This window comes from Mus musculus, chromosome 18 (genome assembly GCF_000001635.26).
Source record: "Mus musculus strain C57BL/6J chromosome 18, GRCm38.p6 C57BL/6J".
Classification (NCBI taxonomy): domain Eukaryota; kingdom Metazoa; phylum Chordata; class Mammalia; order Rodentia; family Muridae; genus Mus; species Mus musculus.
This window is the reverse complement of record NC_000084.6, coordinates 32,424,592-32,436,616: the sequence shown is the minus strand read 5'-3', so window position 1 is coordinate 32,436,616 and position 12,025 is coordinate 32,424,592. Positions and strand designations below refer to the sequence as shown.

General features: G+C 52.2%; 1 protein-coding gene across 30 annotated transcripts in view; it reads right to left on the bottom strand.

The window, feature by feature from the left end:
* Nucleotides 1–876: 876 nt before the first annotated feature.
* Bin1 (bridging integrator 1) overlaps nucleotides 877–12,025 on the bottom strand; it is a 59,123-nt gene continuing 47,974 nt past the window's right edge. For 8 of the 30 annotated variants that reach the window (XM_006525982.4, XM_006525978.4, XM_006525980.4 and 5 more), the window contains 9 exons: nucleotides 11,650–11,797; nucleotides 10,265–10,393; nucleotides 7,314–7,421; nucleotides 6,894–6,917; nucleotides 5,760–5,867; nucleotides 4,875–4,946; nucleotides 4,524–4,634; nucleotides 4,192–4,293; nucleotides 877–1,482 (listed from right to left, as the gene is read on the bottom strand). In XM_006525982.4, coding sequence (XP_006526045.1) covers nucleotides 1,375–1,482; nucleotides 4,192–4,293; nucleotides 4,524–4,634; nucleotides 4,875–4,946; nucleotides 5,760–5,867; nucleotides 6,894–6,917; nucleotides 7,314–7,421; nucleotides 10,265–10,393; nucleotides 11,650–11,797 — 910 coding nt within the window. In that variant the 3' untranslated portion in view covers nucleotides 877–1,374. The remainder of the gene's footprint in view (nucleotides 1,483–4,191; nucleotides 4,294–4,523; nucleotides 4,635–4,874; nucleotides 4,947–5,759; nucleotides 5,868–6,893; nucleotides 6,918–7,313; nucleotides 7,422–10,264; nucleotides 10,394–11,649; nucleotides 11,798–12,025) is intronic. The other 22 variants (XM_017317916.2, XM_006525984.4, XM_006525986.4 and 19 more) reach the window with 5 other exon arrangements.

The following is a 12,025-nucleotide window of genomic DNA, read 5'->3' as shown; positions in this document are numbered from 1 at the left end:
GTGACTAGAAACGATGATCTACAGCTGTGTCCAACCATCTGACATCAGGGCAAGAAAGAAGTCTTCTATGACGTTCACACCTCCGAAACCATGAATTGAACTACCACACAAGACTGCACAAGCAATCTTACACCACTTTAAATAAGCTGTATACTTTTGTATCAGGCCACATTTATAGCTATCCTGGGGTTTTAGTAGCCCACAGGCTGCATGCTCCCACCTAAACGGTTACTTTGATATAGCTGGTTCTATTTGTCACCCAAAGAAGGCTGGGGTTGGAGCCCACAGCAAAGCAGTCCAGTCCCCTGTAGCAAGGCACGGGACTTCATGCTAAAGCCAAATCCCGATGATGCCAATTCATCCTTCTCTAGAGGTCTGGGTGTTTCTGCAGTCCTGGGTACTGAACTACTCCTCCATTTAGTCATGAGGCAAACAGCAGTAGCTGTGTCCAGAGGAGCCACAGGGAGAGAGCGGAGAGGGGAAATCACACAGCCGGTTCACCTTCCGGTATACCCTGGCCCTTCCCCAGCAGGACTCAGGCTCCGCATGGGGTTTGAAGTTCCCTTTATAGCCCTTGCAGGTTCCTTCTATTCCTTAGTCCTTGGGGCTAGCGTTCACTGAGTGGTATCCATCTATCTGCCCATCCCACAAAGCTGACGTGTGTTAAAAAGTGACCTAGGACTGTACCCAGAGTATCCACTACTTGGCCTCTAACCCACCATCAGTGGAAACCCCAGGGAGCTTGCACCATGAGTCCAGGGGAGGCTATCCACACAAATTTCCCCAGCCCCAGTACCTCAGGGGCACCAGCAATCAAAAAGCCTCAGTTGGCCTAGATCCCACGCACACAATAGAAGCAAAGAAAGACACGCCTCGTTCTGGGTGGTTTTGTCAGGTTTTTCTTTTTTGTTTGTTTCGCTGCATTTTGAACACTAGGGCTTATTTTCAAACAGCACACGGTTGGTCTGCAGAGCGGAACCAGGCTGGGCCAGTGTGCAGGCCCTGCCCAGGGCAGCTGCCAGAAGAGGACCCAAGCCCTGCTCGGTGGCGCAGCCAAGCGTCAGGCAAGTGTGGCGGTGGCTCTGCACCCCCGGCCCGCCCTGAACATGCGGGCATCGGGAACTCAACTAGGGGGGGACACAGCAGCTTCAGGAACACTGGAGAAGTCCACTGAACGGGGTCGGACGGCTCTTTGGAAAACCACCTCATCTTTGGGGGTATACCTCTTGGCTTAGGTTTCCGCCCCCCAGTTTCCCGACACTTTTCAAGAATTTCAAAACAAAACAAAAACAGAAAAGAGAGGAAGAAAAACAAAGAAAAGAAAAGCACACATCTTTGGGGGAAAGGTTCTTCACACTCGGGAAGGCTCCTCCGTCACTGCACCCGCTCTGTAAAATTCTCCGGGAAGACGCCGCGGCATTTCTCCAGTTCCTTGTGCTGATTCCAGTCGCTCTCCTTCACACCCATGAGCCAGCCTTCATCCTGGGGCCAACAGAGCATGGCTAACACAGGCGCACCACACAGCACTCACCAGTACACTAGGACCTAAGCAGACCTCAGAGGAGCCAGCCCGCCTGCTATTCGGACTCCCCTGCACCTGAGCATTGCACTGACCTAAGCCTGAACTGTGTCCCTCAGCCCTGGCCCACAACCATCTGCTGCTTGCAGATGCGTCCCTCTTAGAATCCAGACCCTCTAGATACTACAAACGACCAGGACCTGCCACATGCAGCTGCCGCCACTGCTCACCGATGCTCTCACAGCTCTGACAAGAGCCAAGTCTCTTTCACCTACCTGTTCTGGGATGGGGTCCACAGTGAAGCCAGGCAGTGACAAGTGATAGCTGTCACACTAACTACTCCACTATTCTTCTAGACAGTCCTTGGGACCTAAAATACCTGCCTCAGTCAGAAATACAGGCTGAGCTAGCATCTCATAGTCTAGTTTGGTGGCAGATGATCCTGGACACATTCCCTTGTTCCACCCTCTCCTCCCTCTTTTTGTCCCTGTGCCCACCCCATCACTCCCCAACTCCCTCCACCCCACCCCCCTGCTGAATCTTCCTTCAGAGCCCACTGCTTTGTCAACTAAGAAATCTGGAGGGCCTTCTGACTCCTGTGTGTCTCTCTGCACCGGGTTTCTCAAATCCTAACAACTTCCCCCTCAAGTCTTCAGACTTCTAGAAACATCTGGAAAGTTCCTTAAGTACTAGCAGTTAAGAACATCTAGTCAGACCTGTTAGCATAGGCTTGCATTCCTAGCTATTCTGAAGGATGATTGCAAACTCAAGGCCAGCCTGAACTAGAGTGAGTCCAAGGTCACTTCTGGACAATTTAGTGAGATTCTGACCCAAAATTAAAAATTAAAAGAGAAGGCCGAGGATATAGCATGGTGGTATAACATGCATGTGGCCCTTGATTCAATACCCAGCACTGAAAAAAAGAAAAGAAAAGAAAAGAAAAGGAAAGGAAACGGGAAAGGGAAAAAGGGAAAAAGGAAAAGGGAAAGGGAAAGGGAAAGGGAAAGGGAAGGGGAAGGAAAGGAAAGGAAAAAAGAAAGTGAGGTGACCCCCGTGGCTTGCTGCCAAGTCTAAAACCCTAAATTAGATCCCTGGATCCTATGTAGAGGAAAGACTGAAGACTCCTGTAAGTTATTCTCTGACTGCCACACATAGTCCATGTCACATGCACATACACGCATGCACACACACACACACACACACACACACACACACAAAACGTGATAAAAAATTTAAAACCTCTAACAGACGCATTCAGACACTGTGACAGCTGCTGCCAGCTACAAAGTTTATGCCTGAGAACTGTGCAACCAAGTCGAAAACATAAAGAACAAAAGCAAGCAAACAAACAAATCCCATCCCACTAGGGACTGGGATGTGGGTGGGTTGGCAGCATGCCAGCCTGACATGCACCAGGTTCAATTCCCAGCACTACAAGAACCACGCATGGTAGAGCACGTCAGTGACCCCAGAACTCCGGAGGCAAAGGCAGGAAGAGCAGGATTCCAAGACTATTCTCAGCTGCATGGTAAGTTCAAGGCTAGCCCTAGACACATGAGACCTTGTCTCAAAACAAACAAACAGAATCTCATAACTTTCTAAATAAGGTTGCTGTTTTATGTTAGGTTTGCATTCATAGCTATCCCAGGACACATAAGGACCATAGGCTACAGGCCAGACATGCCTGCCACAAGGTCCTGGATCCATTCTATTATGGACTCCGATTCCATCCTACTCTTCCTTCTGACACTAACCCTCAGGGATTGTCTGTGTAGGCCCTCACTGCTGGAGTTACAGTGACTGTCCCAAAGCTGCACCATACCTGGCACCTCCCTGGACCTTTGCAATTTTATTCTAACATTATCAGTGCTCTTATATTTCTGTGCATTTTTATCAATCTCCTCTATATACCCTCTTTCAACCCCTCCAGTACCCATACACAATCACCCTGTTGGCTGGTGACCAGGGTTTATGCTTCTCAAAATCTCACCCAGCCAGCTAGGAAAGACCAACCGAAGTGGCCAGTAGATACGCAGGGCTTTGGGAGCAGCAGGAGATGGGGCTAGAGAATTGGCTCAGTTAGCAGTGTCCTTGCCACTTATGCATGAGGATCTGAGTTCCAACCCCAAAACCCAGGTAAAAAGCCAGATGTAGGGGGATGTATTGGAACCCAGCACTGAAGAAGTAGAGACAGGCTGACCCTATCTTAAAAAGTTTAAGGTAGATGGCTTCTAAGGAACAAAAACTAAGGTTGTCTTCTAGCCCCCCCCCCCCCCCACACACACACACACACACTGCAACAGTAGATTCAAGCCTGGACACTCCCCATAGCTCAGCCCATACCTCCTCAGGGCAAGAGGTCAGCCATACAGAGTGGAGCCAGCCTAGAAGGCCAATGTGAGCCTAGTGCTCCGTCACAGCAGGCCTCATGGCCAAGAGCATGGCAAAGACAAGAAAGGAACTCAGATGCAAAATCTTGCAGGGCATCGGGAAGAGATGGAATGCACTAGCACAGACGGGGACAGGGCGAGGAATATAAATAAGGTTAAAGAAAAGTGATGCAGGTAATTGGCAACCTAGACATGCCCTGCGCCATTGGGCCTTTGCTGCCCCCTGCTGGCCATGCCCACCATTGCATCAGCAGCCAGGGGATTCCCCACACCCTTGCTCACCTGCTCCTCTGGGTTCTGGAAAGGAATCACCAACACCACATCGCCAGCTTTGAGTTGCAGCTCATCAGTGTCAGTGGCCGTGTAATCATGCTGGGCTTGAACCTGTAGAAATTAGGAGGGCATGTCAGGGGGCTATGCCCCCCATCTAGCCAGCAAAAGACAGAGCCCCGCGCGCGCGCGTACACCAGCTACAGCATAAAAGAGACTTAGAGGCTGCGTTCTGAGTGGGCCACAGGGCTCCTGGGCTAAGTGTCTTATCCTGTAAACAAGGGTGACCCCCCCCCCCAAGGCACCGGAGACAAAGGCTACAGAGTTGGCTAGCCTACGCTCACCTTGAACATGAATCCCGGGGGCAGGTCCAAGCGTCCAGTCCCAGCGCTGCCCTCCACCGCCCCATTCACAGTTGCGGAGAAGGTCTCCACCACCACAGCCGGAAGAGAGCTCTGAGGGATAGGGGATGAGTCAGCTGGACCAATGGCCATGTAGGAAAAGCCACAGGAAGGAAGGGGTTGTGTTCGTGTGTCTTGTGCCAAACTACCCTGCCCTGTGCTCTTCCAGAGAACAGTGCCCTGCACCAGCCTGGGTGAGGAACACAGGGAAGCTGCAGACAGGCAGAAGACAGACAGCACTGGGCAGACAGACAACAGGGAAGAAAAAACAGGGCCCGGCCCCTGCCGTCTTACGGAGGTTGCTTCACTGGCTGCTGTCTCCCCTGGCTCCTGGGCTCCACCCACCACCTCGGAGGCCTCTGCTGGCTGCAACATAAAATGCCAGCAAGGGATCAGATACAGAGCAGGATGCATCCACAACACACCACAGGAGGGCAGCGTGCAAGTGGGAGGGCCACAGGTATTGACCCGGCTGGCCTAGAAATGTGTCTCATACAATCCTTAGAGCATCCGGCAGGACACGCAGGTATAGAGAAAATGCTGGCTGACACAGATGAGTGTGCAGTGAACAGGCTACATCTTAGTGAATAGCATACCCCTACCTTTGCCTTACAAGCCCTTTCCTTTAAATACCCCTCTTTGTCCTGCCCACTCTGCCAGCCCCTGGCAGGCTAGCCAGAGCCTGGTGGATAGCCTGGACCCACCAAGCATGCTTAGGATATCAAGCAGGACCTCCAGTCCGGGATGCTGTCTTCTTCACAGAACACTACAGTGGACCATGACAAAGGCTCTACTGTGGGCTAACCTCTACCAACACCCAGACTCAGCCACTTCTGAGCACTGGACCCTAATTATTCAACCTTCCAGCCCTCCACTTCCTCAAATGTAGCAAAGACAAAAGTTATGATGAAGACAAGAAAATTCTGGGAAATGTCTAGAATAACCTGTTAGGTCATCTAAAATGTCCCCCCACTTTCCACCCTGCAGGAGTTACTTTGAGGTAAAAGAGTAGAAGAAAGATGTGACTTGAGCCACGATCACCCACCTTAGGGACCCTCTAGCGACACCGTCCCAGGGCCACCAGGCCCTGTCCATACTGTGCATTTCCTCTGGCTCTCTGACCATGCTACACCCAAGATGGGAAGCCGCCGGATGGGAACAGGAGGAGGGAGCACTTACTTGGGCGGGCCCTGGCTCGGCTGTCTGGCTGGGCCAGGCCACAGCAAAGCTGCCCTCAGCAGAACTGGGCTCCCCGGAAGGCAGGATGCCAGCTTGACTCTCTGTGGGCTAGTGACAGGCCACCAAGATGGGGTAGGGGTTGGGGTGAGAAGGCCAGGTGGGAAAGGTATATTGGACAAAGGCAGGAGACAAGAGAGGGTGGTCTTCAGTGCCCGGCATTAACAAGGGATGTGGCTTGAGGTAGCATTTTGTGGGGTCAACTGCCTCCCATTCCTCTTGTCCTGCCACTACCAGGGAGTCAGGAAGGTGTGACATCACCACACAGCATAGCATCTACCAAAATGGCCAAAATGGCCCTGCCAGCCCACTCCAGTCTTATTTCTCTGGTGATGGCAGAAAAGATTCTGTGTGTGTGTGTGTGTGTGTGTGTGTGTGTGTGTGTGTTTAAGTGTATCTGTACCACATGTGTGCAGAGGCCTGTAGAGCCTAGAAGGAACTGAGATTATAGGCAATTGTGCACCACCTGATATGGGTTACTAGGACTAGAACCCAGACCTCTGTAAGAACAGTAAGTGCTTTTAACCACTGAGCCATCTTTCCAGCCCAATGCCTGGGATTTTTTTTTTTTTCAAACTCAGCTAGCACTTTACAGAATGAAGCTCTTTTATAGAAACTCTTGAGTCCCCAGAGTCCTGGCTGCGGTTGGCCCTTCCCAGATTTTGTCCTGGAGCCCTGATTTTGTTATTCCCCAATCGTGAGCACATTCCAAGTGTGAGTCTCTGAATCTCCAGAGATCCCAGGGATGGGTTCCCAGAAAAACAGCTTTCTAACCCTTCACTGTAGTCAGGACTCCTTGACCAAATAGCCACGTTAGATGATCAGCTGGCTACTTGATGAGGTGAACACCAGCAAGTCCTGAAAGCTAACCAATGTAAGTCCCAGGCATGAGCTACCAAGGAGCCCCATTACCAAGGTCCTGATAACGAGATGCAGTCTCCCTGCACCCTGTGCATATGAGCACAGATAAGCAAGTGTGCTGTGGGGAGACTGGGTAGAGGAGTGAGTAGGGCTTCGCACAAAGAGAGGCAGCCCCCAGGGGTGCAGGCAGCGGTGCAGAACAAGTGTGTGGCTTACCTCCCAGAGGTCCCATGGGATTGACTGAGGCAGCAGTAACAGCAAAAGGACAGAGTCAGTACACAGGTTAGAGACAGGCGAGCACACCAAGGGACCCCACTCACACCCCAACCCTGCAGGCTCCAAGCTTGGCTCCAAGGGCTTCAGACCCCAGCTCAGGGAGGCCCACAGGGTAGCTAACGAAGGGACAGGATGCTGGAATGGCCAGAGGTTATGACATGTGCCCTGAGGAAGAGCAGCCCAGCTAGCCCACCTCTGTTCTCCATCCGAAGGAAGTCAAGCAGGCTAAGGACTGGGCTAAGGGCTAGGTCACTGGGCAAAAGGCCTCATCCCCCAAAGACTTGAGCCTATGTGGTTCATACAAGCACAAGGCTTAGTCCTGAGGCTGATGAGCCATGGGCACTGCTGGGCACAACCAACCTGACCAGAGGGTGTGGGTGCCTTCACGGGGCTCGCCACTGGTGGAAGGGGCTCGAAGTCCAGGTCTAGTAGACTGGCCTGCTCTGAGAAAGGCCCAGGGGCCTCAAACTTGGTGACAGCACAGCAGAGGAAGGAAGCAGTTAGTAACAGATTGGGCCTATGCCTTGTGCACACAGAGAAAAACACACACACACACACACACAAGTACCGGCTACAACTACACAAACTAGTACAGGCCCTCACCTATGTGAAGATATCTGATTGCCATTAGGACATCCAACTACTGCCCAGATTTGGTTTTGTTTTGCTTTTACTGTTGTTTTGGGGTTTGGGGGGTTTTATTTTTTTATTTTTTGTTCCTCCCAGCCAAGATGAGATCACCTCTATCTCTTCTCTGCCCTTTGCCTCACAAGCTCACCTGACCTTGCTCCCAGTCAAGAGCAGCACAAGGCTGTGGCCTGGTCTGGACACGCCCACCTCAGTCTCCCAACCAAGAGACTCCCCGGGCCAAGGGCCTGGTACCCAGCCAAGCCACCCTCAGGATGCCCCAACCTGTTATTCAGGTCTAGGGATGAGGAAAGACTTAGCAGCACACATGCCCCAAGGGTGTCTTCAGTATGGGATCCCAGTGTCAGCGAGCCTTGGGGTGCCTGAATTACAGCTACAGACAACACCACCTCCAGATTCCCTTTTAGGGAGCCCAGCTGCAGCTCAGCAGTATACATGAAGCTAGTATCCCAGCAACAAGATAAAGCTCCAATGTATCTCAGACAAACACATCATGGGAGGTATCTCTCCCCAGGCCTATGAGGGAGACCTCTGGATAAGTTGATGGCAGCTGACTAGGGTAAGTGTTCAAGGCTGGGAGGATGTTGGACAACATCAGTGTGTGAGGACAGGCTGACATAAAGAAGTTGCCATCTTGCTTTGCTTGTGGGCTTTCTTCTCAGAGCTATGGAAGGCTCCACGCCAGTCTAAGCAGGAAGATGGTTCAGGATGCCTCTTCTGACCTCCGCCTGCTTCCCATGGGAGCCCAACTCTCAGAGAGGGCATGCCAGGCCCGTGCCTATCCTGAGGCTCCCACCAAGAAAGGCTGGAAAGTTTGTAATGTGGCCTGTGGCTCTTCAGAGGAGCCTCTACAGTCCTGAGGACACTAAGGGCCAGCTGGTGCACAACTGGGCCAGGCCAAGTGGCCTCAGGCCAACCTTAGAAGTTTTCCTGCTTTCCTTCTGGTCCAACCTCGTCCAAAAGCTGGGCTAGAGATGCCGTGGCCTTAGGACTTTGAAGTGCATCTCATTCATGGGGGGCAGGCACCTCTGTCATTTAGCCACCGACCTTACCCCTTCCACACTTCTTAGAAGTCACCCAAGCCCAGACAGCAATACACCTGAAGTGCTATAAGCAGAAGACCCCAATCTTCTCTCAAACCTGCCTGTGGCAAATGACTGTTTCTCACACAGGACCAAGAGTCTGAAGGGATGCAGATTACGCACCACATCACACCAAACAGCCTGTTGGCACCATGGACAACATGAGCCCACCTCCCACTCATGCAATACCAACCCAACGCTCTCTTCCACCCCCTAACAGACCGGTAGCCCCGGCTCCCTGCAGATGAACATAAAAACCAGCAAGCAAAGCATGCAATGACATGAAGGAAAGGGAACACGTGATGGAGCCTGGTGGGCCACTGCATGTTACACATGACCATGGAACAAGCTGTAGATCAGGTCCCTCGACAGATAAATGGGTATGTCCCCTCACAGGAAGAGTTTGAAAATCAAACAAGACAGTGTAAATACCATCTCCCCTCAGCATACGCTAGCTCCCGTGGTATCCCATCTCTCTCATCTTAAACACATGCTGGTCAGCTGCCCAGGTACCCTCAAGCCACAGGCATGCACATAAAAAAAAGGGAAGGGTGCCAGCAACAACCTAGCCTGAAGATTACCAGCTTCTGTTATTTGCGTGTTATTACCAGACAGACTATTCCTACCTGCCTCTGTACCACCTTTCTGCACAGGGGCTGAAGGCCCACCCACTCTAGGTGCCTGTTGGAGTGGCCACTGTTCTCCCTTCCAAGTTGTTTCTTCCACACTCCCACCCTCAGCCTCTGTCCCCCTTCTCCGGGAACCTGGGGAAGAGCCCTGGGAGGGAAGGGCTCTCACTAAGTCCCCTAGGGTCTGGGCTAGCCACCTCCATGAAAGGGAATCCCTACACAGCACAGGAGGCTAGGAGGCTTAAGGTCACCTTGAAGCAGGGAACTGATCTCCCTAGGCAGGTCTGACTGTGTGTCAGCCTACTCCGATCTTAACAAGATGCTCTTCCTCCACAAAAGGCATGACTCTATCACCATTTGAGGGTGGGCATTTCATGACACAAACAGCCTCCTGACACGTCGCTGCATCTTGGTCATTATGGTATCCAACGGGGCTCCACTTGATTCCTAGCATCGCCAGCCACCTGTACCAAGCAGTGAGCCTGTCTCTTAGCCCTTCTGGCCTAATCCGGCTATCTCTAGTCAAACCAATGTCTCTGTGAGTCCTTCTCAGGCAAATGTCACCTGCACAAGGAAACACCCCATGTCTGCCCAACCATTCCATGTTCCCCATTACAGCATCAATCACTGTGATTGATCAGCACCATCAAGAAACGGGAAGACCTGTCACAATCATGACCTCTTATCTAGCCATGGTGCATGCTTTGATGGGGGGGGGGGAGGGGTGATGGAGATGACAATGATGATGATGATGGTAATGGTGATGATGATGATAAAAGAATGATGGAAAGGGGAGATGGATGGATCAAAAATGGAGGCTCCAGCCTGTCTCTCCAGCCTTGGCTCTTGAGAGAAGCCCAGAGTTTCAGGGTGGAGGATGAAAGACCATGCATGCTCTGAGAGAAAGAGTAATATCAGGGGAGAAGGCTGGGCCGCGGTGGACACAGCTGACCTGGGAGGGGGTGGTCACGCTGATCTCAGGGACAAATGCGTCATCAAAAAGGCTGAGAATCTGCTCCTGCTTCATCTCCTTGGATGGGGTGTGTTTGGGAGGCGGAGGGACAGGTGGGCCTTTCCGGAGCTGTGGGCCAGCAAGGGGGAAGCGCGGGAGGCGGATCAGAGCACGGCACAGGGAGATAGAGACAAAGCCAAGGTTAAGTTAGTCACTCCTGGGCCACGGCCCCACCCAGGCCACTGGGAAGAATAAATGAGTTACCGCTCCCCTTAACAGACATCAAGATGATAGGACACCCCTAGGGGAGACCCCAAGACAGGCGGTTCAAAACCACTGTGCAAAAAAAGAAGGAGAAAGAGGAAGTGGATAGAAGCAGAGGAGGTAAACAGAGACAGAGCAAGACCTATCTGGTCCTGACCCTGACAAGCTCCCATAACCTACAGGAGAAAGTTTTCCCTGCCTATCTAGGAAGGAACTTTGAGTGAAAGGCCAACTCCCCTGCTAACCTCTGCCCTCCCACAGACCTTCCTTCCACCTCCCTAGGCTGAGACTTCCCAAAAAGAGCCTAGAGAAGTCAGCCTGAACTAGGTCCCCACGAGGACTACCCATAAGTAGACCAGGTGAAGGACTGCCTTAATCTTCGTTTCTATCCACTTGCCCCCAGGGCAGTTGAAAAGAGTCAGTGAGCAGAAGTGTGGCCAGCACTTCCTGGGATCCAACCTCAGCAATGGCAGCGCATTGCTCAGATTGGGCTCTTCCTGCCGCTCTTGGCATCACTGGCCTCATTTCCCATGAACAGAGGCTAGAGGACTCATTCCTTTCAACCCCACCCAGCCGCCGGTTCCTGGGACCTCTGCAGGAGCCCAGAGGGCTTGGTGAAATGGGACAGGACAGAGAGGATTGAGGCTCTGCACCTGAAGGCTGCCCCCACCTCTCCTCACTGAGATCAGACTCTGTTCCTTTGATGATCTTGTGAGACCAACTGATAGGGTTCCTCCCTCAGCCCCTGCCAGAGAAAGGGCTAGGGCTCCAGAGTCTGGAGAGAGACTGGATACTCAGGGTCTGGACACCCAGGGCAACTATCTAGGGAGAAGAGGTGCCAAGTCAAGGAAACAGGAGAGAGAAACAGGGAGACATGTAAGGGGAAGTCCTGCACTTCTGTGGATGGGAACGTTTACAAATACCATTGTGAAGTAGACCGGGGCCATAGGATCCGTGTAGCCCGCGCAGACTGAGGTCAGAACTGGTCCTCCAGGGAGAAGAGCCTCAGGCTCAAAACCCATTCAGGCCCAGGTAGGGGATTATAGAGAAAGAGGGGAGGATAACAGCAAGGAAAGAGAAAGAGAAGAAAACCAGGACATAGAGATAACAGTCGTGCCTACCTGAGATGGGGACTTGGGGATGGTAGCCCCGGGTGAGGCCCCACTGGCCGGCTCTGGCTCATGGTTCACTCTGATCTCAGGGGTAGCAGCAGGGGAGCCATCTGGAGGAGGTGACGGGCTCTTGTTCCCTTTCTCAGGGGCATTGTCACTGTAAAAGAAGGACAGACCGAGAGTGGTATCAACAGAACAAAGAGCCAGAAGGCACGATGGAGCAGTCTATGAGCACCTGGTGGGTGCCCACAGGGAGTTACATGTATGTATGCATGAATCCACATGTAGAGCTCTGTATGCATGTATGAGCTCCAATGGATCCACAAGAGGACGTGTGTGTACCACATGTGTGAGGCCCAGGGATCCACATGTGAAGCTGTGTGCA